The following is a 27,619-nucleotide window of genomic DNA, read 5'->3' on the forward strand; positions in this document are numbered from 1 at the left end:
TTTGTCAGTTTCATATTTTTATCAAACTTTTTATTAGTGTTTTGCAGTCATTGGTTTGCATCATTGTACCGTATATTTCTGAAGCATTAAGAACAAACATTTGCACAGAATCCTCAAAAAAAACAGGTCAGACTGCTTCAACATAATTTAAATACAAAAATAAAATCAGTATATAAACAGATTAAAATTTACCACTGATGAATATTGTACACATTTATGTCTTCCTTCCAAGGAGATTCTCTTACAGGAAAGAGCCTTCACCTTGGTTTATGACTTAAAGACATTTGGCTCTCGCATTTATTTAGTTTTTCCGAGGAGCTCTTGAATCCCTCAGTGAGCAAACCAGACTCTGAATTTCAGTTGTCATTTTAAGATTTACAGCGACCTGGGCCCCTTGTTCCTTTAACTTTGTGTGGTTCAACTTTCTACATTTCACACCCTCTCCAATGATCAACAATTATCTAGATAATGTATTTAATCATCGGTCTCGAAAATTATGTCTAAAGGCTATCATGGATATTCAAGTTTAAGATACCAAGTAAATGAGTACGTGTCTTAAGTGATAGGATTAAAACATGCACACACCTGGACCAATTCCCACACACACCTCTTTCCAAAGCCACGTTTTGGAAAATTGCTAAGTTAATTCAGAAACTAGATTTTATTCTAGGAAATATTCTATGTTCTATCTAAACACACAAATGTACCATTTGTGAAATTTGCATGACAAAACTGTATAAAGAAGCTTCTGTGATGGAAAACAAACAAAAAAAAAAAGACACACAGTTGGATCACAAGAGAAGTTAGTGTTTGATTTTTTCCCCCCACACATCCACTGAAGCGATTCCTGAGTATTGATTGGTTGAATGTGCTGGTTTTGTGAAGTCAACGTCAGTCATACATTTATTGAAAAGTAAGAGGCTACGTCATTCAGTCAGACTGCCAAAGCTTCATTATGATTCATCACGTTACATTTCTACATCCGTGGGAGTCCAAGGCCTCCACTAAGCATAGTGTTCCGATTTTGTAGGCAGCAAGATACACCAAGGACTGCCGCCTTCTGTAAAAAGCTGAAAAGCATCAGTTACACGCTTTACACACCACAAAAAAATGAAAAAGTAATAATTTAACTGAGCCTCAACATTGCTTATTAGAAAGTTTCCAGTTTGCCTGCTTAAAGGCGAAATACAATGTATCATCCATCATTCATACCAAAGCTACCATGTGTTGTTTGCATAAGCATCACTGATTATACATAATTCTAGACGACTGAAAAGATATTGTTCATTACAGCATACATAATTTTTTGCAGAAAACAAATATATTAAATATTATATGGAACTAGTAAAAAGTACCAGAAATGAGTTATTAAATGAGAATTATTTTGTTCCTCAGAAGAGATCTCACATTGGTTCAGGCAGTCGGCAGATGTACCGTACAAAGTTAAGTACTCAATGAGCTTCAGGGCACTTGTTACAAAGGCAGTGATGGTGGTGCGGGCTTTGAGATGACATTTAGCCACAAGAAGAAATCGCCCCTAACGGAGATAAGACCAACATCTCAAGTGACAGCTACCTTATTCAAGTGGCAACGGCTGCAGAGCTTTTTCAAGGTGCTTAAATTATTGACGTTACACATGTTAAATCTGTCCAGCCAATGACAAACATAACAGTCTGCCTGTGTTTCAGTGCATTTTAGTTTGTCTTTGTGGTCACCTCTGGTATCTTGAGTGTGAAATGTAACTGATCCTGGACTTTTAGATAGGTAGCCAGGCAACACGGCTGAGGAAACATTTGCAGTTCAGAACTGGGAAGATCAACACTGGCTGATTTTTGCCTCGCAGTGTAGATGCTGGAAAAGACTAAAAATGTTTTATGGAAGCACCAGTTTTTCTACCTGCAACAATAAGGTCAGCGCTGAGTAACCCAGAATAAAATATTCAGAAGAAAATCAACTGACTGCTGAACATAAGCGGGGATGATCGAACTGGTGCCACAGAGATGGCCAACCAAAAGGATTTCATGGGTTTGATTTAAGCAAGGGAGCAGTACCCTTAGCAGACTTCTTCCCCCTGTTGTGTTCACTAAACTCCTCTGCGGTGTTGTTGCCCTGATCTATCACTAGCTTCAGTACTGTTCAAGTTAGCAGCAATGAAACAGGGTGTCCCTGTACCTTGCGTATTTAGAAAATTAAGTAAAAATTAGCACTATACAGTCGCACATGCCAACTCGAATGTTGAAGTGTACTTAGATTAAATAAAAAATAGCATATTTTTACAGCAAATCAGTGTAATTACAGACTTGTGCTTTGTGGTTAATGTGGCTCGGGGTGAGGGTGGTGGTTCGTAAGGGAAACAGACACCCAGAGACGTGGACAGAACATGGTGGCAGGTCTGCCTGTCACTTGCTTGCAGCTTTGCTGTGTCAGTTCTGGCGGGGCCCCCTGGTGGCCACGTCAGGACCTGAAGACGTGCACGGCGCGCACCACGTACTGCCTGCAGATGGGGCACTCGCTCATGCGCTTGCCACACTTGCTGCAGGTGACCATGTGACCGCACTCCAGCAGCACGCAGTCGATGGGGGAGTCCATGCAGATTTTACACAAGTTCTCCTCCTGACTCTTGGGACCAGCTGAGTCTGGGGCAACAGCAGAGATGAACGGTTCTGTTAGAAGCAGCCGCAATGGTATGTGCAATTTAATCTACGTGACCTGGTTTCTCAACTAGGCATTGCAGAAAACACATTTGAATGAACGAGCTGGAGTACTTCTGGGATCTACATTCTCAATGTACAGCTAAATGGGATAAGTGTTTCTCTTGCTGCTTGAAACTGTCAAGCAGATTATAATCAAACATCTTACAGGTATCATACTAAATTTCCTCATCAAAAAAATAAATCACATGGTAAAATATTTGGCAGTACTGGTTGTTAAGAAACAAATAAGTGACCCATAATTACAATGTTTCATCTCTGATTGTGGCTCAGTTTATTTACAGTGAAATGCAGAGATTTTGTTGGTGGAGTGTGACCATCTGTTCTGTGGATGGGTAATTATGGGCATCTACTGGCATCCAGCACAAATTTCTCTGCAATGCTGATAGGCACCAAGAGTGGGGGGGGGGGGGCTTCCTGGCAGATATGAGAGGGATGGGGCTGCAGAATTGAGCTTTGAGAGTAATTGCATTTCATGGAATGTCAAATGTAATTAGGTAAACCTGTAGTGTGTTAAATATGCCAATAGATGACATTTCACACATGGAATGAACAGTGAGCCAGAGACAGACCTGGATTCTCGAGACCCTTCTGGTTGTTATAGAGGCGTGTAACCCTCTCCATCAGCTCCCACTTCTCACAGCAGCCGGTGTAGCTGACGAAATTGCGGGCGAGGATCTCCTTCAGCTGGCGCACGCTCAGGGCCTCAATGTCGTCCACGGTGCTGATGTCAGCCAAGGATGCTCTGCGACCAGGAACCATGGTCTCCTCTGTGTCAGACTGGAGAGGAGGGCAGGTTTTAAAATTGCTGACCACCTGGACCCAGGCTGCTGATCTGCCAAAGGATTCTCTAGGTTCTTGTAAGACCAGCACAGGGCTGAAACAAATGTGCTGTTATCCAGGGTAAAGTGAAGAGTGCAGCAGGAACAGGAGCACAGGAACAGGAGCCCAGTGCTCTCATTCCCACTAAATCTTATTCTTCTATCATTCTTGAGTAAACATTTTTAAAAATGTTAAATTTCCAAGCTCATTGGGATAAATGTCAGAGGCGTTGTCGTTCTACTCCTTAAACATGAACCTCCAGTGATCCCTTTAGTCTTGTTCAGCTCCAAACAAAGAAAAAAGCCACCAAGAAGGGGAGAAAACATCTTGCCCAGACTGAAAAATCAAACATGCAAACCTGAAATTCCTGTTCTTCTTGGACCTCCGTGTCCATCTCATGATCAGGCGTCTCCTCTGGACTGGAGGTCATAGGGACAGACAGACCCTGGAGGAAAATTTACACCAGTAAAGGATTCAAGATTTATATCTGTCACATGCATGAATGCAGTGGTACACCAGCAGTGAAATGAAATTGCTGCTACCCCAATCTGTGCAAAAAAACAAGGTAAAATACAGAAACAAATGAAAAGCATATAAAAGTAGGGACTCACGATCATATGGTGCATGCACAATAATCACCAGGGTTTTACATGAGGAAAGAAACATCTGTCCGGGCACCAGTGTCTCGATACTATATGAACGTTTACTTACGCCCACAATTTGGTAAACAGACTAGTAGTGAGCCACTTCAGTGCTTATCGCTTCCATGATTTACTAAGACAGTAGCATGCGGCGTGCTCAGCTAAACAAATTTAAGGATACGGCGTATTTTATACAGATTACTAACTTATGGGCGTCACAATATGTCCCTCATTAACGTTTTAGGTGAACTACTAATCTGCTGACCAAATTGTGGGGCATAAGTGAAAGTTCGTAAAGTACCGAAGAGCTGGCATCCGGTAAAATGTTTCGGCCATCATCTAAAGCCCTGGTGATTATCGCGCATGGGCCATATTATAGCGAGTACATCGCGATGTGATATCATGCAGCCCTAATAAATGAGAAAATATTTAAAGTGCAGGTTGGAATTAGTGTATTTTAGTTTTTAATTGGGGGTGTTAGTTAATGACCCTAAATGCCTGGGGGTAGAAGCTTCTCCTCAGACTCTCTGTCCCAGCCATAAGGCTCTGGAGGCGCCTGTCTTTGTGCAGCCACTGGAACAGTTTATGGCCAGGGTGGGTGACAGTTTTTGGGATGACCTCTTAGTCAGCCAGCAACACTGGGTCCCAAGGCTTAGAGCGGAGAACCACTGCTTTATTACTGGCCGATTGAGAGGTCGTCCTAATAGCCCACACCCACACCAGCCCTCACTGGATCTGCTTCCCCACCCCTGGTTTATGACGCAGGTGGTGAACCCTTATGATAAAACAAAAAAAAAAAAACAATAGTATTTAAAAAATTATCATTTTCTTCCCTGAAAGTTAAGCCATTTTTCCCTGGAAAATCCTTACCTGGTCATCACTGGGGCCATGAGGCTCCAGGTCCACAGACGAAGGTGGGTCAGGAGGTGTGGATAGGTGAATGGGGCTGGGGGCGGCTTCTGGTGGGGTCGAGCTTGGCTGAGACATTGCTTCGCTGCTGCTGCTGTTGCTGGGTGTCTGCTGGCCGAGCACCAGCTCCACCAGCTCCTCCTTCTCGCGGCACATCTGTGTGGGGACCTCGTGCAGGTGCAGGTAGTCCCTCAGGTCCTTCACCTTGAGCCTCATGAGCGCCGCCCGGTCAAAGAGGGTGCCGTGAAAACGCAGGCACGTGAGGCAGAGCCGCGGCCGAAGCTCTAGCTGCACAGAGCATCTGCTGCAGAAGCTCTTCTTGCAGTCCACGCAGACGTGCTGCAGAGACCAGGCCACACCAGCAATATTACGCAGTGCATGCGAATTCTGCTCAGAAACTAAGGCTGCACGATATCACATCGCGATATAATCGCAATTAGAGGCACATGTGCAATAATCACCAGGGATTTGGATGCTGGGTGTAAACATTTGTCTGGACGCTGGCTTTACTCCATGAGCATTTACTTACTCCCACAATATGGTAGTATGCCTAAAACATTAATAAGAGGCGTACTGTGACACCCATAAGTCAGTAATCTGTAAATTCAGCATATGCTTATGTTTATTAAATTCAGTTAGCGGAACAAGCACCATACTACCATTTTGTTATATCATGAAAGTGACAAGCAGTGAAGTAGCGGTGAAGAAAGGGACAGTTCAGTGGCCACATCATGAAAAAAAAAAGAGATATTGTGGATAAATAAGGTACAAACGACATCGGTGGTGTGCCGGTACTTTCTGCAGTTTAAAGTCCGACATGTTTATTATGTTTGCGCCCATTATCTGAAGCCGTTGTGATTATTGCGCATGTGCCATACAATCGCAATGTGATATTGTGCAGCCCTAGCAAGAAGCAACCTATACAGAGTTCAAAGCCCTTGCTGCTTGGCCATTCATGTACAGTTATCCACAATGGCTGAAAACAATGTTCCTTTAATTTGTAATGCAATTTGCTACAAATTTAATATGCCTTATCGCCATGTGTACACTTAAACCAATTTGTTTCCATATAAATTGTGCAGTAGGCTACTAGGTCAAAAATAACCATCTGACTTCTATTTGTCCTTTAAATGGACCTGTGGGTATTACACTCAGTTCCACTGGGTTCAGTGAGTGTCCTTGCTTAGTCTGCCCTATGGCCATAAATGTTTCTAATGGTTAAAAACATCGCAAATGACTGTAACAGCAGGAAGTGAACGGAATTTAAAAGAAATGGTATCTATGAACGGCTGTTTTTTAACCAAAAGTAAATATAATAATTCAGGTGGCTCTCTTAGTTACATGTGACTGGAATTAAAAAAAGTGGCAAGGCGAGCAAGACGAGTTTGAAAATGTTATTTGCTGAAAATTTACAAGTGGTACAGTGGTTAGCTCTGCAAACCCGCCCTCCATATTTGTTGCCAAAATCAAGCCAAACCGTACCTTTAATTTCCTTCAACAGCCCAAATACATGCAATCCAGATCAACAGCTCTCTATCATTTTCCTTCGTGTATGAATGTGTTTCTACTTAACACCTGGAGCCCGACTTGTTATATGAAGAGTACTCTGTGCTAACTGATACAAGCTCAGTTCTCAGACAACACTGATGCAGTGTTAAATTGAATCCAATCAGACATTACTCCACCAGCAGTGTACTGAGGAGGTTGCTATCATTTATTCTGAGATCCGATTACAAGAATCTTGTTTTCTCAAAATTAGAGAAGGTGTTGAGATTGTTGATGGACAGTGCTTGTAAGGTTACAGTGACTTCTCTTAGTGTATAGAGTAGCAAAGTAGACTTTACCTTCCTCGCTAAAGTTCCAAAACAGCCACCACATGCTTTGCACAAGACCTCAGGGGCAGTTGTTGAATGATTATACCCCGAGTTCAGGTAGGTCTGTCTCCCTGTGTTGCCGTTCCCTTCCACTGTGGTGGTGTTTGTTTCTACACAGAGCCAGCTACAGCAGGATGTCCACATGCCTGAAAAAAGCAGGAAAAAATAAAGAATTACCCAGCTTGTAGAATTAGATGCACTGGAATTATAGAACATCCCCAGAGAGTGTACTGAAATCCAGTGTAGAACCTTAAGGACATCAGCAGGTAGCTCACACTTATTGTTGTCACAAACGCAACCCCTGGGTATTATTACTAGTCGAATTATAACTTGCATCACTTATTCAGATCTGTTAACAAAGGTTAAGCTACAGAAATGTTGCATCTAGCCTGTCCAACAGAAAGCCTTCCTTATTAACTAAAAAGTTGACTGAGCCGGATTCGGTAGAATTTTAATATTCATAAAAGAGAAGTGTCTCTGCAGTAGAAAAAATGGAATGCTTTACTAGATAACCCAAGAATGAAAAACACCTACAGTTGCACTGTCCAAAAGCCACAATGAAGTCTTTGTTCCACAGACTTAAACCAAACTTAAACCATGTAGGGCAGTAGAGCACATATTTATAGAGAGCCATTTGATTCCAATGTTAAGAAAGTAAATATTTAAAAAATGTACTTATTTCTACAATTCAATTTTTATTACTGTGCTATACATGCTAATGTGCTCCACTGGTAAAAACCAAGACAGATAATTTTATCATATTGGTTTAATACTTTTTAAATTACGTTACTTCACCCGGTACCATTAGTCAATTTGCAGTTAAATAAAGTTCTCAGTATTCAAAAATGCAATATGAACAATGCAAATACACTTTGTGACTTTAATAGGTTGGAATGTTTCAGCCAATTGCAATATTTTATCCAGATACACCCTATTATGGAAACTGGACCAAGCAACACAGCTGTGAATATATTAAAAATAAAAATATTAAAAGCCTGCGCAGGGTGCAAGATCAGTGAAGAACAAATTCAAGTAACCAATTAATCAATTCTGAGCTATGAATACAGTGTGTTTTTGAAATATTTTGATTATACAGCACCTGGCCCCCACAACACCCCCCCCCCACACACCTAAACCCTATAGAGCTGGTTTGGGATGAGTTGGATCAAAGAGTAAGAGTAAGGTAGCCAACTGATGCCCAGAACTTGTGGAAACTCCTTCAGGACTGTTGGAGAAGCATTCCAGGTGGCTACATCTGGAAGCTGGCTCAGAGAATGCCAAGAGTCTGTGGTACTGTCAAAGCTAAAGGAGGCTGTTTTGTAGAGTCATATGTTGAACACTTCTCTTTGTTGAACACTTCTCTTAGTCATTGTAATGCTCAATATGTATTACTTCATTCAGATCCAGTCAGGCTTTTTACTATAAGGTTTTTACTATAAGGTGAATACCATAACTAAAATAGACACAAATGCATTAAAAGCAGGTATGTCCAGAGTTTTCACTGGTACTGTACAACTACATATATATATATATATATATATATATATATATATATATATATATATATATATATATATATATATATATATATATATATATATATCTACATATTGATGACAATAGTTTAAGACATCCAGATAAGTTTATCAAAACCACTGATAATGGTCTAATCAGTAAAAATCATCATGAGATTGAATATTTTATTTGATGATATTCAGTGCAATCAAAAAACTGTGTTTTAATACAAAAATAAGAATAACTGATGTATAGGTTTAAAAAAAACACTATTATACCCAATACAAGGTCAATGCATCATCAAGTTTTTGCAAGTCCTGACCAGAACTGTAAGAACCAGAAATGAATTAAAGCTCTGCTCTCCTCACTGTAAACAATTAAACAATGACGGCACTATGCTGCTCAACACACAAGGACACAGTTCTATATGTAAATGGTGTCCCACTTCAGTGTTTATGGATCAAAGGTCTAAGGGACAGGGCAAAAAATACATATCCGGCTTAAGTCTATGATGAGACACAAACAAAAATAAACAGAAGTCATACACAAAAAATATTTGTGAACTTTTGTCCTTATGTGGATAAGTTTGCCTGTTGTGAACTCTACTTCATTTTAAAAGATCAGCGAGAAATTTAGCAAAAAACACACATACACACACACACACACACACACACACACACGTCGAAGTATACTACAATACTACATTTATTATTGTTGTTGGAAAACTGATTCTTTGTCAATCCAAAAGGGAGTGGGGGAGAATTTTGAAAACATGGTTTTCATTTAGGACGACTTGGACTATGTCTTTGTGGGCACTCCCTAGCCTTTGTGTAAGGACACTAGGCAGGTCTTATTACACACTTGCGTGTACTGATAGCCAAAACATGTTACAGTGTTTCAGCTATTCCCGTATAAACTGTACAGTGACTAAGGTCAAGCTGAATTGTTGGGGTAGTTAAACTGTATCCGCTCACACATAAACCTCGCACTTGATTTGAAATATTTAGCGTTTCATGTATGTCATGACAGCCAAACGTGGATACAAACAAAACGAGCGAAGAAAATGTCACAAGACACTCTGTAGTAACATTTAGCTGACAAAGATCATTTCCCACTCTCTAAGTCACAAGATAAGTTACCCATTCCACCCTAGGTGGCTTTAGATGCCAAGTACACAGCGCAGCTAAGGAAATCCATCTCCGCTTACAAGTAAATATTTACGGAAGCCACGAAGTAATGCTGCAACAACTCCGTAAAGCATCAATTAAGTTAAAAGCCTACCTTCTCGTCAAGTACAAGACGTGAAGCGTATATTTATATTCGTGTCGCAGGCTTCTTGAGTATTTGAACATTTGGCTGTAAAGTCGAACCAAGGCGCAGACCGAGCACCGACCTTTTTTTGTTTTTTACGCGCTGCTAATGCCGTTCAGTTAAAATTGTCTCTCACTGCTGACTGAGCTCGCGCGCGTTTCCTTGGCGATTTCTTAAGTTTAGCGCACGCACGCGGGTCCCGAACGCGTGTTGCGGGAAATTACGTCCTCTTTGTGGAGAGGTACTTTAAATATATTAGAGTTAAATTAATGCACATCGCTGTTACTGAACTATATGAACTTAGTTGCATTATTATAAAGTATTATGTAAACACTACAGACAGATGGTTTTTTTAAATATTAATCCTCTAATAATAATCATGGTTCCAACTAAAATGACGTGACGGCAAAACGTATACAGCCACACATTAGCCAGTCATGCCCATTACAGAGCTTCTACAAAGCGGTCATTCAAGTACTTCGCTGTCTCTCTAAGCGTTACATGTGCAATGTTTAATTTAAGCTTGCAGTAAACACTCCATGCAAAGTGGTATCGCCAGTAGAACGCAGTGACATTTAACAGCAAAGTGTATTAGTTAAGCAACAGAGTTTGTGATCAGATGGTTTCTGGTTAGTATCCCGGGACAAACAAGGGTACTGTGTCCTTGAAAAAGTAATTGTTTAAATTTATGATTTTGTCTGTATAAGTTCCTTTACATTTGTTGTTCAGTTTAACTTAGCAATGGAAGTATGTACACAATATCTGAGAATGCAGTAAAACCTCACATCCCATTTCGACCCATATTTCATGTTTCATAGTGAAATATAGTCTAACCCTTATAATACACAGCTCTGAACTTACAAAAAAAATTCTAAAATCCCAAGACTCTATAATGTAGATGTACAGACCTACACACCAGCCAGGCATGTCCATAGTGTGTAGTGTTAATATTATTCAAGTACTTTTTCATTTCATAATGTGTTAGGCGTTACATGCTTAATTTCAGATTGTAGTAAAGAGGTCCTACAAAGAGGCACTGCTAAGATTTCGCAGTACACTAAGCAGAGAGGTTTAAGAATTGAGTTCATGACCACATGATTTCTAGTTCATGGCTGTTGTGTCCTTAAGCAAGGCAAAGAACCCGAATGAATCCAATATTTAAAATATTTATGTATCAAATCCTTTAGATTTAAATAACAAGATTTATTAAATATCATTTTGCATTTTACTTACTAGCAATAATCCATATCTGGGTAACGCCTTCATTCATTCCCACGTCAAAATACATACTCCACACCGTAAAACATACTGTGCAATTTCTCTACATAGAAAAACGCTTGACCTTTGGCATTTAAGAAGAAACATTCTTAACAAAGACTATCGTAGTAGAAACAGTTCAGCATCCACTGTTACGCACTGAACAGGGCATTTTTTTCTAGATGCACAATTTAAATAATGGGGGTCTTCTACGATTACTATTCATACTGTGGTCCGTTTGATTGAAATGTGAAGATATTTCAGGACAAACTGCTCACCTAACAATGACTGTTTCAACATGGACCAAATTGTTTTTGCTAATTCTATTATTAGAAGTTCATGCCGACACACCTTCAGCAGCCACAACATTCAAAATAATTCCACTGTGACCTTATCCGAAAACGTGGGCCTAAGGCTATCACATAATTCGCATCCTTTCATTTAAGCAACTTTTTCGCACGTTTATTTCTTAAATAAACCAGTCGCTATTCAGATAAAAATGCGTATTATTAGCATGCGATACCTTATGTGAAGCAAATCCTTACTGTCGTGGCCATCTCCTTTTCTTGAGTCACTACTGCATCAATCCAAACATTTATTGAACCGCGGTATGTGTGTTAATTCCGACGTATTAGTACTTAGTACGGCAGCAATCTGTAATTGTATGACGTTTTATGCATAGTTGAAGGGCTTCTTTCTCAGTAGGTACATCATGTTATTTTGTAACGGGTGCGATATCTATGGTACCCTCGCGCCTCCGGATATGACGCAATGACGGCGGCTGTTGTCGCGTTCCTATCGTGGCGCGAAATTCTGCGTTAGCCATCCGACCTGTAAAGCTTCAGCTAAAACAGAAATATGGACGTGGAGATGAGAGAAACAGATTCTGAACAAAGTCATTCAGAAATCCAGTCTAAAAAGGAAGACGCTTCCGGGAAGAGTAGTGCGTATGAGCTGCCATGGTAATTTTTATTTTATTTATATATAGATAAATAAGATAGATACCGGGTTGATAATGCATTGCTAATACAGCAGCGTTATCATGCCTGTGTTGGTTATGTACTAAGTAGTTTGATTGTTAACCTCTTTCCGATTCCAAATCATACAATAACTTTTGATAAATATAAGGAGACATATGTCTGTATGTTAATCATTAGTGTCATATTTTAAAGAACGATTATTAGTACCAGTCGTAGATGAGTATTATGAAGTATAATAAGTGTAAGTTTCAGCAGATAGCATAGTGGTTAAGGATATAGCGGTGTAACTTGAAGGTTGCCTCTTAATTTCAATTGAAACTATCCCGTCAGAATACTTATTTGGCTACAGAGTACCTATTAATATTGAACTTTGTAAATTGAAGTTCTTCGATTGCTGAATACAGATACTACATAATAATCTATATATTTTTAAAAACACAGGGTGGAAAAGTACAGACCACTGAAATTGAGTGAGATAGTTGGAAACGAGGAAACTATAAGCAGACTTGAGGTACGTTTAAAGTAAAATTTCTGCTTACCTAAAACTTCGGTATCTAATTATCTTGAGCGCTGACACCTGAATCTGAAAAGTTCGTACTTTACTTGCAGTGATTATATTGGCAGATTTAACTTACTTTGTTGCATATTGGTCCAGGTGTTTGCCAGAGAAGGAAATGTACCAAACATCATCATAGCTGTAAGTCTTCTGCCGTCAGCCAGTGTCACACAAATATAAGTAATTTGAAGTTGGCTAAGGACACTTTTAAATTCTTCAAGTAACAGGGTATTTTCCACCCCCCTCCTAACATGGCTGGGGTTATAGGGTCCCCCTGGCACAGGGAAGACCACCAGCATTTTGTGCTTGGCGCGTGCTCTCCTTGGCCCTGCAATGAAAGATGCAGTGCTTGAACTGAATGCTTCTAACGACAGGTGAGACCATCTGTTAAAGCACACGATTATTTAAAGAGGCACATATCATGCACATTAAAGGTTTGGACTGTTTCTTTGGTGATAATTGTACGTAAATCTTTTGCAGAGGTATCGATGTTGTTAGAAACAAGATCAAAATGTTTGCGCAGCAGAAAGTAACTCTTCCAAAAGGTCGACACAAGATAATCATCTTGGATGAAGCCGACAGGTCGGTGCTTCCTTTACATGTTTCAGTAGACATGTGACAGTCCTGCTGAAATTGAATAGTGAATCAGACTTTATGGTGTGTTTTCCTCTTGTATGACTACATGGGTTAGGGTTAGGATTAGGGTTTGTCCAAAAAAGTTGCACAATTTAAATGAGCTTGTTCATTGTGGTATTCATTTCTAATTTTAATATTAAATTGAATAGTCATCCCTTAATATACTCTGTCAGGAAATATACTCTTAATATACTCTGTTGTTCCTTTGAGGGCACAACTGCTTACCACTGGGGCTGTACCCTCAAGGGTCTACCAATTGTACCCTAGCTGTAGGTAGATATACCTTTTAGTCTACTTTAAGGTGCAAAAATGGACTCTAAGGAACACCCCAAGGTACAAACAACATTAATACACCCCCAATGGTACAAACATGTTCCTCATAGTCCATTTCTGTCTCTTAAATGGTATGTTTACCTACAGCTGGAGTACAATGATGATATTGTACCCTGGCTGAACATGATATCTCATATTCAGTGGGCAATGGAAGGGTACCTAATAGATTTCTAACTTAGTAAAATTAGTCCTCTACCTGATAAGGATGTGAATGCAATGATCTCTTGATGCGTAAAATTCAAGGAGTTTCTGAATACTGCTATCAGCAGACTAGTTGGAGATTAATTTAAAGTGTTTTAGACATGATAAAAAAAAAACTCAGCCCAAAACCAGTCCATGTTTTTGTTTAACTTGGTTGTAGTCTTAGCACTGCTACAGTATGTAGTATTTCCCCCTTTTTGGGAGGGAGTATAGTGGCAAACCGTAAGTGGTGTGAGTGATAGAAATGTAACCTCTCATTGTAGTAGAGTTAATAATCACTAGCAAAATAAAGTACTGTGAATTCTGCATTTAAACAGCTATACTCGGGAAAAGAATCACAAATGAACTCGTAAATTTGGGACAAATAACTACCACAAAAAATATATGCCAAAAGTTATATTGTAACTGAATTTATTGGATTTGACTGGAATGACTGCCTTGTTGTAATGTGTAAAATACTCTGCTTAATTACACTTTGTGGTAGACATATTCATTAGCCACTGCTGGGTGAAACCAGTGTCACAGCCTGTCTGCTTGCTGCTTTCAGCATGACGGACGGGGCACAGCAGGCTCTCAGGAGAACGATGGAGATCTACTCCAAGACGACTCGCTTCGCTCTCGCTTGCAATGCGTCGGACAAAATCATTGGTGGGTATCTGGCACAGGGAGTGAGATTAGAACAGAAGGAGATGTGCTTCTTTCTGTGAAAGTGAATGAGTGTTTCCCATTCCGGTCCTCGGGGACCTAATAAAAAGGAGGAGTGTCTGGTAGGGAGCTGGGACAGATCAAAAACGTGGATCCTCTGTGGGTCCCGGAGGACGGGGTTGGGAGCCATTGGACTAAGTCCTAAAGGAAGAGACAGGGTTCCCACTCTCTTCCATGGATCATTTTCCAGGACTTTTCCAGGAAACTGTAATTGATGATTCAGGCTAGCCGGAAAGAAGACTGGGATTGTGCCACACACCAGTGTTTATCCCTATGGAAGTCTTATTTATAAACTGATATGTCGAATCTGCTTGCTACTGTGATGCTAAATCACGATGTGATGACGTTGCGGTTGCATCCATAGTGTGGCCGACGGCAATTCAAAACTTCATATGGCAATATGTTTGCCGAAATATTTTTCCTGGACAGTACAAGATTATCCAGGACATTTTTACTTTTTCCTCTGTGTCCATGTGTTTTCCATGACTGGAAAATTGGTTGACTAACCCTGAGAGCTGTGTTTAGGTTATTTTGGAAAGTTTGCATCGTTTGACCATCCACAGTTTCTGGGATATTATTGTGAGATGCTAATGTTCAGGATTCACAATAAGATATGGAGACGGGTACTGAGTTACAGGACATGCACGATGCTCAGGGTGTCTGCGCTGTGACTGCAGAGCCGATCCAGTCCCGCTGCGCAGTGTTGAGGTACACCAAGCTGAGGGACGAGCAGATAATGATGCGGCTGATGGAAGTCGTGGAAAAGGAGACTCTATCCACCACTAACGACGGCTTAGAGGCCATCATCTTCACCGCACAGGGAGACATGAGACAGGTTTGCAGATATTTATTAAAAAGAAAAACTCATTATATCCAATAATCAGTCTTGAAGTTATAATATCATTAAACAATGTATGTGTCTTTCACAGGCACTAAATAATTTGCAGTCAACGCATTCTGGATTCGGCTTTGTCAGCAGTGAGAATGTGTTCAAGGTATTGCTCCCTGGGCCCAATTCCACTGGGATTTCATACCAGTAACATAGTGTCTCATTCTGTGAGTTTGGTCCTTGGCAGGTCTGCGATGAGCCCCACCCTCTGCTTGTGAAAAGCATGCTGGAACATTGCGTGAACGCTGACATTGATGAAGCCTACAAGGTATTTTGCTGAAGATGACAGCTTTGGCCAAATCTGAAGCGATTTAGCTCACCCTTTCATTTATTTTTTTTTGTGTCCCTTTTTAGATCATTGAGCAACTCTGGTCACTTGGCTATTCACCCGAAGATATAATTGGGAACATCTTCAGAGTGTGTAAAACATTCCAGATGCCAGAGTATCTGAAGCTGGAGTTCATCAAGGTAAACTGATGCCAGGAGATCAACTTTGGATCAATTGGTCCATCAGGATGGCATCTTGCCAGATTCATTTCGTTCTGAATATTAGATTTTTATATTAATGACTATAGAAGTGCGATAGGCCAGTGCATCGGACTGCAGTAGCCAGGCTTTAACTGCCGGAATGTTCCTCTGTCTTTAGGAGATTGGCTATACTCATATGAAAGTAGCAGAAGGTGTCAACTCCTTGCTACAGATGGCAGGGCTCCTGGGTCGACTTTGTGCCAAGATAGCGTCACCCAATGCCAGTTAGACCCTAACCTCCTTGGCTGCCGCTGCCCTACTCCACTCAAGTGCGCTTACTGTCACCCAACACCGAGCTGTCACTACAGTAGGGGACGTCGTCATCGCCGGATCATCGGGACCATGATAAATGGACGGACATGCAGAGGCAACACAAATCGGTCACTTAAAATTTAAAGTAACCTAGGCCATACTTCCTGATAGTATGGTCATTTATTCTATGCTTATGTTTGTGATAGTAGTTTCGTAATAAAAATCCGTACGTGATGTGGGGATTTTACACGGCTCAAGTTTTTCATTGCCAGCATACAGGATTGTTTGGCACGTTTTATAAATGAGCAACTAAGAATACAAGAAATATGCATAAATATTCTGTATTTCAAAAATATGTAATAATGTTTAAAGCTGTGTATATTAATTGCTGTACAAACTGCCTCTGGTACTCTTTCAACTTGTGGAATCACTGACTTTCTAAAATTGCCTTAAATCTGAATCATATGCGTAACAAAACATGAATTACTTCACGTGTGACATTCAGTGGAAGAAAGTAGCTATAGTGGTCAGAGCAGGGTACTTAATGCGTAGCTAATGCTCACCTTTGCAGAAATGCAAGCCTCTTAGTGAATAACCAGATATATGGAGGGGGGAAATAAATTGAAAGAACTTCCTAGCGGGCCACATGTTCAGCATCAGGCAATTATTTCCCAAGAGGATTGTGCAGTACATTCAAGAAAGGTTTCAGAGTCTGTTAAGGCTGTAATTGAAACGGCATTATCCTGCGTTTCTCTGCAGGCTTCTTCTGATGGTGTTTCGTTGCTCTGATCATTAACCGTTCACGTAATCGGCTTCATCTGTGGCTGAAACAAAAGGTGCACATATCAGTGAGAATTCTGAGGTACATGTATGCTATATGATCAACTGTAAGATTCACTGGGGAAAATAAAAACAAATATACATAGAGGTACAGACCGTCGTCGTCCTCTACGAAGTTGTAATTTGCGTATTCTGGAATGCAAGATGTGATAGTTACAGTCTGAATTTATTTTCTTAAGCTAAATTAAATCGCCAATCACAAGTTAGACACTCTGCCCACCAAAATTTGACCCACTCCTCCTCAGCCTGACACGTTTTAGCTGTGCTGTTTTGCTTTGGGAGGCAGACGACGCAATGTGAAGAAAGCAGCTTAGGACGCTACCCTTCTCTGCCGATGCTGAAGAGTGAGTAAGTCTGACAAGTGTTTAAACGTCTACATAAGCACATATTTACCATCAGTATTGGTATGTTCCTTTGTAGATTAATGCAGCCCAAAGGGTGACAGATACCAGTGTAGGGCCGCTTAGCGGAGAGAGGAATGTCAAATTTAATGTTAGAAGCTTGGAAAGTTAATTAAACCTTATCAGTGGTGAGCGGTTCAATTTTATGTAAAATTAGTTATGTTCATGCACAGTCTGGCAATCCCCACAGCACCAAGCATTATTTTCACAAATAAATATGCATTTTGGGTGCAGAATAGAGTCAGATAATCCCTCCCAACTGGCTTACGGAACCATTAGATTACTAGACAAAAATAGAGGCAAGACAGGACAGTAAGGCTGTGGTTATCACACTACCTTGACACCTAATGGCCACCACCGACCATTAGGATGTGCACAGCTTTTTTGGGTTAATCACACAGGAAATGCAGATAACTCAGAACTGTACTATGCACAGCTAAATAATAATAATTGATACTTTATTGATCCCCTTGGGGAAATTGTTTTTATGCCTCCCTCAACTTGCTCTTTTTCGTAGAGTAAGCTGTCCGCGAAGGGCAGCCACTCGTAGTGGCGCCCAGGGAGCTGAGGGTTAAGGGCCTTGCTCAAGGACCCCACAGACGTGCTGAAGCTGGGTTTGAACCGGCGACCTTCTGATTACAGGCACACAGGCTTAGCCCACTCAGCCAGGTATAGTGTAGAGTTGTGATAGATTGCACATGCCTTGTTTAAATTACTAATTTACACTGATATTTCAGGGACACAATATATGGGCAAAAGTATGCGGGCACCAACTATGCAGAGGAATTGCCTAAACTCACATCCATAGCTGACAGGTGTATAATTAAGCACACAGTCATGCAAACACTGTCAACAAACGTTAGCAGCAGAACGGGTGGTTCTGCAGAAGAGATTATTGACTTTCCACTTGGCACCATATCATCTTTCCAAAAAGTCAGTTTGCCAATGTCTGCCCTTATAGAGCTGCCCTGGTCACATGTAGTGAAGTGGAAACATCTGGGAGCAAGTTCAGCTGTGAGGTGGGGGCCACACAAGCTCACAGAGAGAGACCTGATCACCCAACATCAATACCAAACCTGAATGGCAGCAAATCCCACCAGCAATGTTCCAGCATCTAATGGAAAACCATCCCAGAAGAGTACAGGCTATTATAGCAACTGAGGGTTAGCCGGCTTCATATTAATACCCTTTGATTCAGAGTGAGATGTTGGACAAGCTGGTGTCCACATACTTTTGGCCATATAGAGTACATAGAAATTAGTCAGAAATTAGTAATTATTCTGATAAGTAATTTGCAGTCTTTGTGATAAAGGTACAGCAATTACTGTAAACTGCTCTTAATTTTCATTTCATTTTGCAACATGCATTTGAAGTTGTTTTAGATTTCCATTTTGTCACCAAAGTTATGAAATTATAATTGTTTTAAACTGAACGATTTAGAAACAGGAGATACTTTGCAGTAATTTTCTCTTAATTCAAAGCTGGCTGGAGTATGGAGAGAGTGTTTAACTGTATTCAATTGATAAATTTTTACACATTGAAAGTAATTTACCTGACTGTTGGCATGCTGTGGGGTCTATAAATACATTTTCATAATCTGAAAAGGAGATCATTTATGTTGAGAAAAGCATACTGTTGTATGTGTCTGGCCAAATGCCTCAACTACATTTATTTAATGAAAATGTTTTATTTAATATGAAGAGAAAGTCAAAGGAAAAACCGCTACGTTCTATACAAATGCCATCAGCTATTTTTTGTGGATAATTATCATTAAGACAACATACATTTTTCTTTCTCTTGCTATGCAAGATGAAAATGAGCGCAGGCCAAAAGCTGAACAAAGCAACTAAGAAGATCAAGGTGCCTAAGCCAGTGTGCTGCAAAATGATGTACTCAAAGTTCACCAACCTGGGATATCTTGGTCTGTTTCTGAAGAATTTAGGTACACTGATGTTTCGGCTAATTCCCCTTCTCCGATGGGGCGCCTGTAAAATTATACCATAAAAATTAAACCTATAACTGTTCAGAAATTTTACGTTTTGGCATTTCAAAATGTGAAATGCATCTACATTACATGGACCTCTCCCACGTGCAAACTGGAAAAAATGTGACCAGACTGTCCACTGAAAATAGCTCACAATTGCTCTGTTGTAATCTGTAGGCAATGGAACAAAACAGGCTGCTGAGAAAGGGAGCCAAAGTCACAAGAAAAACAGTATGATCATCTGTGCTTTTTTTACTGCAATCTTTTTTAATTCCCCAAATTTGGTTCCCAAATTAAAGATGAAAACAAATGCAGTAAAGCTGATTTTAAGAGTCCTTGCCCGTTTTCATTTCAGTTAATATCCCTACAAAAACAAGTTACAACTAAATGCTGTCATAACAACAATGAATGCACTTCCTGGATAGCCCGTCACCCCCTCCCCCTTATATTCACAACCCCTACCACACCTTTCAACCTCTAACCCCCCTATACTAGGTTTGGACGCTGTCTAATTTTTCATACCCTCAAAATGTCCATTCATTATACCGCAGTATACGATATTTTGGTATTTTAACAGTATTTTCAAAAGCAACGCTATTCCAGTATTTTGAAATCTCAGTGGGAGGGTCCCCCATGGTAAAATCTGCCAACCAATCCTACCCTACATGCTCCCCAATTCTCAAAAAAAAATCTTTATTAAAAGCCAGACTTTGTGTGACAACGTAATCAGGCACACGAGATCTGTGCCTGTCCTTTTATCTGCCACCACTGACCAGGATTAGAACATGATTAAATTCCCCTACCTATGGGTCTTCTTTAAGACCCCCAATATCCCCATGATAAGATTTACTGGTTGACGGACTGCAATGGAAGGAAAAATTTACTCCATACAGAATGCGTCAGCAAAGTTTGAGAAAGATCCTTCAAATACTTTTTGAGTTCTTGTACTAACAAGGTCAAGTGTCAAAACTGCCCTTTTCTTTGCTATCACTCAGCAGTGCTGCTTCAGTTTCTGTCTCAAAATTTGATCTGTTGAGTCTGTTCCACTTGGTTTGTTACCCACATAATGCGTCTGCAAAGCTTGAAACGGTGGTGGCAGTGGACCAGTCCTAAAAGCACATGCATTCCCTGTCAGTGGAATGCTACAATATATAAAGAATAAAATTAATAAAATACTTACACATATGCGGGTTCAGAGATACCATTATCAACTAAAAAAAAGGTATATTTCAGAGTTAGTTGTACATAATAACCATGATAAACTTGACAATGGATCAGTGAAACATTCAAAAATATATAAATTCAGAGATTGCAAATTCACGAAACTTACTTAAGACATTTTCATAGTTGGACTGGTTTTCAGCAGTACCTTTGGAAAAAAAACATTATTGGAAATATCAATAATACATAATTTATATTATCGATTATGTATATTACATGTAACTACAGTGCCAGTGAAAAGTCTGGACACACCTGCTTTTAATGCATTTGTCTCTATTTTAGCAATGGTATTCATCTTACAGACCTAGAGACAATGAAGTAAATATAGCAACAACTAAGCACGACAGCATTGCAGATTCTTGGTATTCTTTTAACCAGCTTCCAGATGTAGCCACCTGGAATGCTTCTCCAACTGTCCTGAAGGAGTTTCCACAAGTTCGGGACACCAGTTGGTTCCCTTGTTCTTACTCTTATACAGAGAAATACTACAGAACCCATGGTTTGAACCAACTCTTCCCCATGATAGCCACCAACTGGGCCCAATCCCACAGAATCTCCATTGACTTACCCACAGAGGGGTGGTCATTCGCATTAGAACCTATCCTACAACAAAAATGATTTCGTAAAAACAATAGCAGAAAGCTGGCAGTTATAGACATTCATAATCTCTGTGAAATACTGCATATGCGCCAAATTTGTTTCAAAGATTTTATAAGGTTAAATTTGATGTTTTTTAAAGGAACGAGTAAAAGACCTCAACGGTCGTACATTCAGACGGCGCACACTTACTCTGCGTGCGAAGACTCGCAAAGCCTGTTAAAGCGCGTCACTAGAAATGGAAAGAAAAACAGATCCAAAAGTAACCCTAACACTGTTTTTTAGGGTTGTGTCGTGGCATAACATAACTGCGGCGATGAGATGTTTACATGAAAAATATGTGCGAATGATATACATATATTACGGCAGTCTTTTCCTCGTCTTTCTTTTATACACTGTTGCCCAGTCACTTTCAAGCCCAAGTTTATAAAATAGCTAAAAAGATGTTTACACGTAAACAGGGTAATCCACGTAATGAACTACCGCAATTTTATCATTTACATAAACATTTTTAAGCAACTGCCATCTTCTTGCAAACGGGTGACTGATGAGAATATTTGTCTTGTCTGAATTTGCGGCACAAGTTTCCTCTCACCTCTTTTGGATTGTGTAACCGTTATCCTCCGACCCCCATTGTTACTAAAAATATAAATATCTTTTAAATAAATAGTTTTTTCGCAAACATTACATACTGTACCCAAACATAGAAAGCAAAAGATAATATAATTATAAAATATATAAACCACAGTTCAGAGCAGTCATGTATAAACATGTAATTCTACTGGTCAAATGTTTTAGAACACTTCCGTTTCTCCTGTTTTTAATGAAATCATGGAATCGTGTCATTTAACACAATTTCATTTAGGCCTGCGTTTCTGGCTCATCGAAGTAGCCAACCTCTACAGATACAACAGCCGAACACATAAGCGGCACATTCTTTGTATAATGGAACTCGGTAACACTCCTAAGTGTTAGTAACGTACTGATCCCATGTTCGTTCATGACTAATCAATCATAACGGTTCGTGTATTTTATGCAGTTACTGTATTTATGATTTGTACTTGAGTAGTTACTTAGTAAGGTTACTAAGTTACTTCTGCTCCCTCAAGTAAAATGGGTACCATTTTACAATAAGGCTGCCTTTGCCACTTACAAATGGCACCAACCAATTAATAAAAAGAAAACTTATAACCTGTTTAGAATTGTTTATTAATGATTTGCAAAGTGTTGCAACCTAATTAATAACCAGATTATAAACCATTCATAACCCCTTTGTAAGGGCAGTCTTTTTGTAAAGTGATACTATGTAAGGTGTTACCCGGATTTCGAAATTTTCTCTAAAAGTTCTTCTCAGCACTGAGCCAATTGTGGCCTTAACTGTAGGTACCTTCTAAGGTACAGAAACAGACTCTGAGGAACATTTCTTTACCATCGATAGTACATTAGTGCTGTTTGTACCTTTGGGATGTTCCTTTCTGTCCATTTCTGTACCTTAAAAGGTATACAATTACAAGGGTACAACCCCAGTGACAAGCAAAGGTACAAATTTTTACCCTTTTTTCTATGAGTGTAGGCTGCCTGCAAACTGTGACGATACTCACAGTCCCTCAGTGCACAGTCAGTTTCTCCTGCTTATTTTGTACTTGCGGCGTTTGTAATAACTCATTACTGTACAGTAATGAGTTAACACATGTTTCACATTTACATTTATTCCTCGTACACATTAAGACTTAGTTTCTCAATTTTATATTTTTATTTCTAATTGCTCTGCTTTCATCCGTTAGGTCTGGAGACCATGATTTCAAGCCCACCGTCTTGTTCTCTTCTTCTAAAGTAGCTCTGACATTGCCTGAGGTAGGTTTTAGGTTATCTCACTGTTGGATCAACCCCTGATTTACGAGATATAGAGTAGAGGGTGTTGCGTGGCGCTGCAAACTGGTCGTCGCCACTTTTGGTCAGGGTGCCAGTTATGTAGTGCAAGTCGCCAACCTCTTCCTGTCGGAGTTTCCACCATTTCCCAAGTGTCTTTTGATGGTGTAGGACAGTGTATTAAACCTAAACTTTTTTTTCCTCTGCATGTTTACCTTTGTACCATCTCAGATCTTCTATGGACTTGAACTTGAGCTTAAATTCCAATAAAACTGGAAAAATGGGGGTGCTATAAAACGTTCGACCAAAAAAAAACCTTTATATCAAATGCAGTATTACATAGGCCTATATTAGTATATGTAAACGTACAGCATATATACTGTATACATACACACTTAGCAGTATATGATATTGATACGGTTTACTTACAATTGCTGATGTTCATAAAAGGAGTTTTTTGTCTGTACAATTTCTTGCAAAGAAAAACGATACAGTCAGTGCACTGAATAATATGCAGCATCGATGAATTATGTGTACAGACGCTCCTCTACTTACGAACGTTCAACTTACGAACTTTCAGAAATACGAACGAAGAGGACTGTAAGTCCAAATTGTGTTCATTGGGCTCCCGTTTCCCGTCCGCAACATATATATTTTTTCTTCTGTGCGCCAATTCTGCCTAGTACGACTTCTGCCCGCTACTCCCGCCGCGCAGCAGCATAGCATGCGTACTTCCAGCATACTAGTTCTTTGTACTTGGTTATACCCTTAAAATGATGTTGAATAACGACTTACGAACATTTCAAGTTACGAACGGCCGTTCGGAACGGATCTCATTCGTAAGTATAGAGGAGCGTCTGTATTTGTATCACATAATACCCATTTAAGTGGATTTATTACTAATAGTGTTTTTAAAAGCCGTTAGTCATTGTGCAGCGGTAAGATCCGACACTTTTTCATTAATTGGACAAAGGTAAAGTAATTACTCACTGTCTTTCTTTCGGCAGCTGAGACAGCCGACAAGTATGGCTCCTATTGATGTGAACAACGCGATGGCCACAACTGCGTCTCCCAAGCTAGCATCTGTCTTCATGCTTGCGGGGGGATATTAATTTTTTAAAAACCAAAACCTTAACTTTTTTGTGGGGGGAAAAACAAACTCCAGCATTTTTAAAGTCCCATCGGTTGATTTAATACCATTGCCAGAAGACTTGTAAACAGTTCTCTCAGGAAACCTAACGTGCGATAATTCTGCAGATTGTAGTTAGGGCTTAGGAGCGATGGTGAGAGAGAAGGACTCCCACCCACACCACCCTTGATCGAAACTTACAGAGCTGTCATGATTGTTTTAAACAGGTTGCAGTCAAACTTAAACAGGACGTGTAATGTAATAAAAAGAACATAATACAGAAGTTAGGTTGTAATGTGTTTCAAAATTACGTATTATGCAATAACAGAAAAAGTGGTTTGATACATATTTAATACACACACACATATATATATATATTTTTTTTTTGAGAACATAGCTCATTCATTTTGAATTATATGTATCGCCAACATCTCTGAAATCCATTAGCTGCGGTTTTAAAGTACATCAAGACCTCCTTTTTATGTTACATAAATGGAAACAGTCTAAACATCAACATTTTGATTAAAATTAAAACGGTCAACAGATTTTGCTTGAGTTTGAGATGACAATGTTTTAAGGTATTTAACATCATTGTGTCCTACAGATAATTGGTAGTGAGAATGTTTCTCCCAAATAAAATCAAAATAAAAATGAAATGCTGTTTCCAAAACGTCCCCTTGACAATACAAATCTTCATCAAAATGGCAATAGCTTTGTCCCGTTTCCTTATATTAGTATTGCCTTAGAAAATAGATGTTCATAGTAAATCATTTTTTTCACTTAAAAGCATAACAAGTAGTTGCTATACCTACATTTTTATTATGAGCAATGTGAAACTCCCTAGAGTTAAAATGTTAATATATGAATGCATGAAGTCCCACAGGTATTAAGGGATTTAGAAGAGAATTTCAGTACCTTCAGTGCAGTTTCCACAGACTCTCCCCAGGGGTGTCTATAGCAGCATCTTAACAGATCGAAGGCAAATGATGTAGGCTGAGCCTCACAGCTTCCTGTTTCACTCTGAGCCTCTTACCACATCCGCAAACTGGGCGCTGGACAACAAAAGCACAAGTACCACAATCGTTAACCTAAACTTCATTGTAATTTAAGCACACCAGACGTAGGATTGACAGACACACGCATTTTCTAGTTGTGTATCGAAGGGCGATATGTTCTAACATCTATCCCTTTTTGCTTTGAAAACATTAGCTTTTAGTTAATTATACACAATCACACCAATAATGTAAAATCAAATTAAAGATACATCAAAGTTATTTGTTTTAGAAAACAACGAGTCTAACGCTTAGTGTTCAAATAATAGTCAGGTTACACAAGTATATAGGTGTAGCATCTGAGTACTCATGTACAAAGCATCTTTCAGTGGTTAGCCATTGTTCCATCCATCCATCCATCCATCTTCTGAAACTGCTTATATTCAGGGTTGCGGGGGGTTTGGAACCTATCTCAGATGATTAGAATCCTGCCTCCAATGGTTTTCTACAAAGCATTTCCCACAAATAATTAATTTTTGCTTTACATACAGCTCTGTAAAAGAGACCACAGCAGTTTTTTCTTTCACTCATTCCTCGATTTTTTATTTTTTTTTAAAAACTGCAGCTTGGTTCTTCTCCATATTTCATTAATGAAGGGCTTCTTCCTCGCTTTATGGGTCTTCAGTCCTGCTTCTAGGAGCCTGATACGAACTGTCCTAGCAGTGCAATTCACACCTGCACTTAATGTTCCCCATTCCTTTTGAAGATCACTTGAGGTCATCCTACGATTCGTGGGAAACTGATGTCGACTGTCATTTCTACTATCAGAACGTCTCTTCCGCCCTCTACCCGGCTGGTTTTTGGTCATTCCCAGTGTCTCCTGTTTCACCTTGTTTTTGTGTACTGCTGTCTTAGAAACTTTGAGCCTGGAAGAAACCAGCCACATAGTGTAGCCTTCCCCCAGCAGATCCAGGATTACACCAGAATTTAAAAATGCAGATCTGAAATACACACACACATTTTTTAATTAAATATATATACACGCACTACTAACGATGTGTCTGTACCAGGTCTAATCCAGTAACATCTGAAAACATTTGCAGGCGTGATTACTTTTGAGACAATACATTTCAAAGCATTCAGTACTGGCCCACCACGCACATTACAGTCATGCATATACGTGCGTAAAACTCAGTGAAACGCATCAGTTCTCAAAACAAAACCTATTTATAGATTACTACCAGAACAGAACTGAGATAAGTCATATTAGCATGCGCTCAGGCATACATTCTTAGACTAAGATGAAAAGAGATGTTTACTTTGAAATTGCCAATGTTTCAATAGTCATTTACTTCAAAATTATTGTAATGCTCTGCAGGCAGAACTTTGCTTTTAATGATTCCTTTAAGCTTCCGTTAAGACCTCTTTAAGAAAGGTGTCATCTCATTCTTAAACTTTGAAGTAAGTCACAGCTGTAGTTCTGCATGCCATGTTACATGCTCTTCCCCTTCATTACATTGCTTACAAGACACAAGTTATCTTGCAACGAGCTCTTAAATAATTCTGCTCATATTTAACTGATTGGTAGCAAATACCAGTTTGGCTGAAATCAGTTAAAATGCTGAACAGACCCAGCTGGTCAATGTGGTCACAGACAGTTACCTAAAATAAGAAAGCCTGCTATTCGGCATTGACTGATGTCATTTCAAATAATTAGGTGTTTATTTTAAAATACACTTTCACACCTCACTCCACCCATGTTAAATAGTATTTATTATTACATCTGTGTAATATAGGTTTAATGGATGGTTCATACCCTCCTGCTCTCACAGATTCAGTCGGATGACAGCATCTGCCCTGCAATGGCGTCAATAAGCAGGATGCTATCATGACTCAGTCTTCTGGTCGAGTAATTAGCAGCAGCTCAACCTTAGCACCCCGCTCAGACACCTGCATCAGTCACTTTTGTGAGTTAAGAAAAACGTGTCTCTCGAAATCTGTGTTTTTGACGCTAACAGACGATTTCCGGAGTTCCACTGGACCACATCTGAAGGCATCAGGGAATGATTCCTCCAAGATGTCTCTATGGTTGACAAATTGGGTTCTTTGTATTGTTCAGATGGCTTCTGGGAGAGACTGGGAGCACCATTTTTTAGTATCTATCAGACACCAACAAAATACATTGTAAATCAACTAGGTACTTCATTATTGCACAAATAAAAGATCACAGTTTTTCGCATATAAAATTTGCTTTTCATGCATTTTTGAATTGGGGGGTGTAGAGAGGAAGAGCTCAAAAACAAGCAACCTAAACTTTAGTTTTAACCTCAGCGTAACTATTGGGAATGCCTCAGTTTTGCAAAAAAATAATATATTGGCGATCTAGAAAGCTGTGACTCCACATCTGTGACTTTGAATGTGACTGTGCACTTACAAACACAGGAGTTCATCTTCACAAACCCAACT

The 27,619-nt window shown here is 39.6% G+C and overlaps 3 protein-coding genes across 7 annotated transcripts; 1 reads left to right on the forward strand and 2 right to left on the reverse strand.

The window, feature by feature from the left end:
* Nucleotides 1-11,813, reverse strand: LOC111847889 (E3 ubiquitin-protein ligase rififylin). Of its 2 annotated transcripts, none has more exons than XM_023819485.2 (6): nt 11,564-11,813; nt 6,928-7,103; nt 5,045-5,422; nt 3,892-3,978; nt 3,284-3,491; nt 1-2,636 (listed from the first exon to the last, which is right to left on the reverse strand). In XM_023819485.2, the coding sequence occupies exons 2-6, from the start codon at nt 7,099-7,101 to the stop codon at nt 2,455-2,457; spliced, it is 1,029 nt and encodes a 342-aa protein (XP_023675253.1). In that variant the 5' UTR covers nt 7,102-7,103; nt 11,564-11,813; the 3' UTR covers nt 1-2,454. The 2 variants fall into 2 exon arrangements, with proteins under 2 accessions (XP_023675253.1, XP_023675254.1); XM_023819486.2 differs by lacking the exon at nt 11,564-11,813 and adding an exon at nt 9,754-9,949.
* rfc2 (replication factor C (activator 1) 2) lies at nt 11,777-16,362 on the forward strand. Its single transcript, XM_023819484.2, has 11 exons — nt 11,777-12,002; nt 12,462-12,531; nt 12,676-12,717; nt 12,844-12,950; nt 13,057-13,158; nt 14,294-14,394; nt 15,129-15,286; nt 15,381-15,446; nt 15,528-15,608; nt 15,695-15,808; nt 15,987-16,362. Exons 1-11 carry the CDS (start codon nt 11,899-11,901, stop codon nt 16,095-16,097), a joined length of 1,056 nt encoding a protein of 351 aa, XP_023675252.1. The 5' UTR covers nt 11,777-11,898; the 3' UTR covers nt 16,098-16,362.
* Nucleotides 15,284-27,600, reverse strand: LOC111847892 (uncharacterized). Of its 4 annotated transcripts, none has more exons than XM_023819492.1 (12): nt 25,077-27,600; nt 24,023-24,126; nt 23,462-23,504; nt 21,759-21,802; nt 21,356-21,395; nt 21,135-21,169; nt 20,676-20,714; nt 20,526-20,556; nt 19,270-19,346; nt 18,914-18,958; nt 17,057-17,092; nt 15,284-16,938 (listed from the first exon to the last, which is right to left on the reverse strand). In XM_023819492.1, exons 2-12 carry the CDS (start codon nt 24,123-24,125, stop codon nt 16,913-16,915), a joined length of 519 nt encoding a protein of 172 aa, XP_023675260.1. In that variant the 5' UTR covers nt 24,126; nt 25,077-27,600; the 3' UTR covers nt 15,284-16,912. The 4 variants fall into 4 exon arrangements, with proteins under 4 accessions (XP_023675260.1, XP_023675258.1, XP_023675257.1 ...); XM_023819490.1 differs by having other exon boundaries at nt 15,284-16,944; XM_072702061.1 differs by lacking the exons at nt 15,284-16,938; nt 17,057-17,092 and adding an exon at nt 17,099-18,475.
* Between the last annotated feature and the right edge of the window lie 19 nt (nt 27,601-27,619).

This window comes from Paramormyrops kingsleyae, chromosome 18 (assembly GCF_048594095.1).
Source record: "Paramormyrops kingsleyae isolate MSU_618 chromosome 18, PKINGS_0.4, whole genome shotgun sequence".
In the NCBI taxonomy this organism is placed as follows: Eukaryota; Metazoa; Chordata; class Actinopteri; order Osteoglossiformes; family Mormyridae; genus Paramormyrops; species Paramormyrops kingsleyae.

Excerpts from the sequence above, each read along its gene's own strand:
- LOC111847889 (XM_023819485.2), bottom strand. The coding sequence starts at position 7,101 with ATGTGGACATCCTGCTGTAGCTGGCTCTGTGTAGAAACAAACACCACC. Across the intron at positions 5,423-6,927 it reads TTGGAACTTTAGCGAGGAAG|CACGTCTGCGTGGACTGCAA; the intron begins GTAAAGTCTACT and ends TGGTCTCTGCAG. Across the intron at positions 2,637-3,283 it reads GAAGGGTCTCGAGAATCCAG|ACTCAGCTGGTCCCAAGAGT; the intron begins GTCTGTCTCTGG and ends CTGTTGCCCCAG.
- rfc2 (XM_023819484.2), top strand. The coding sequence starts at position 11,899 with ATGGACGTGGAGATGAGAGAAACAGATTCTGAACAAAGTCATTCAGAA. Across the intron at positions 12,532-12,675 it reads AAACTATAAGCAGACTTGAG|GTGTTTGCCAGAGAAGGAAA; the intron begins GTACGTTTAAAG and ends ATATTGGTCCAG. Across the intron at positions 15,809-15,986 it reads TGAAGCTGGAGTTCATCAAG|GAGATTGGCTATACTCATAT; the intron begins GTAAACTGATGC and ends CTCTGTCTTTAG.
- LOC111847892 (XM_023819489.1), bottom strand. The coding sequence starts at position 24,125 with ATGAAGACAGATGCTAGCTTGGGAGACGCAGTTGTGGCCATCGCGTTG. Across the intron at positions 21,170-21,355 it reads TGCGAGTCTTCGCACGCAGA|GATAGGTTCTAATGCGAATG; the intron begins GTAAGTGTGCGC and ends TTTTTGTTGTAG. Across the intron at positions 17,093-18,913 it reads CACAGCATGCCAACAGTCAG|AATACGCAAATTACAACTTC; the intron begins GTAAATTACTTT and ends CTTGCATTCCAG.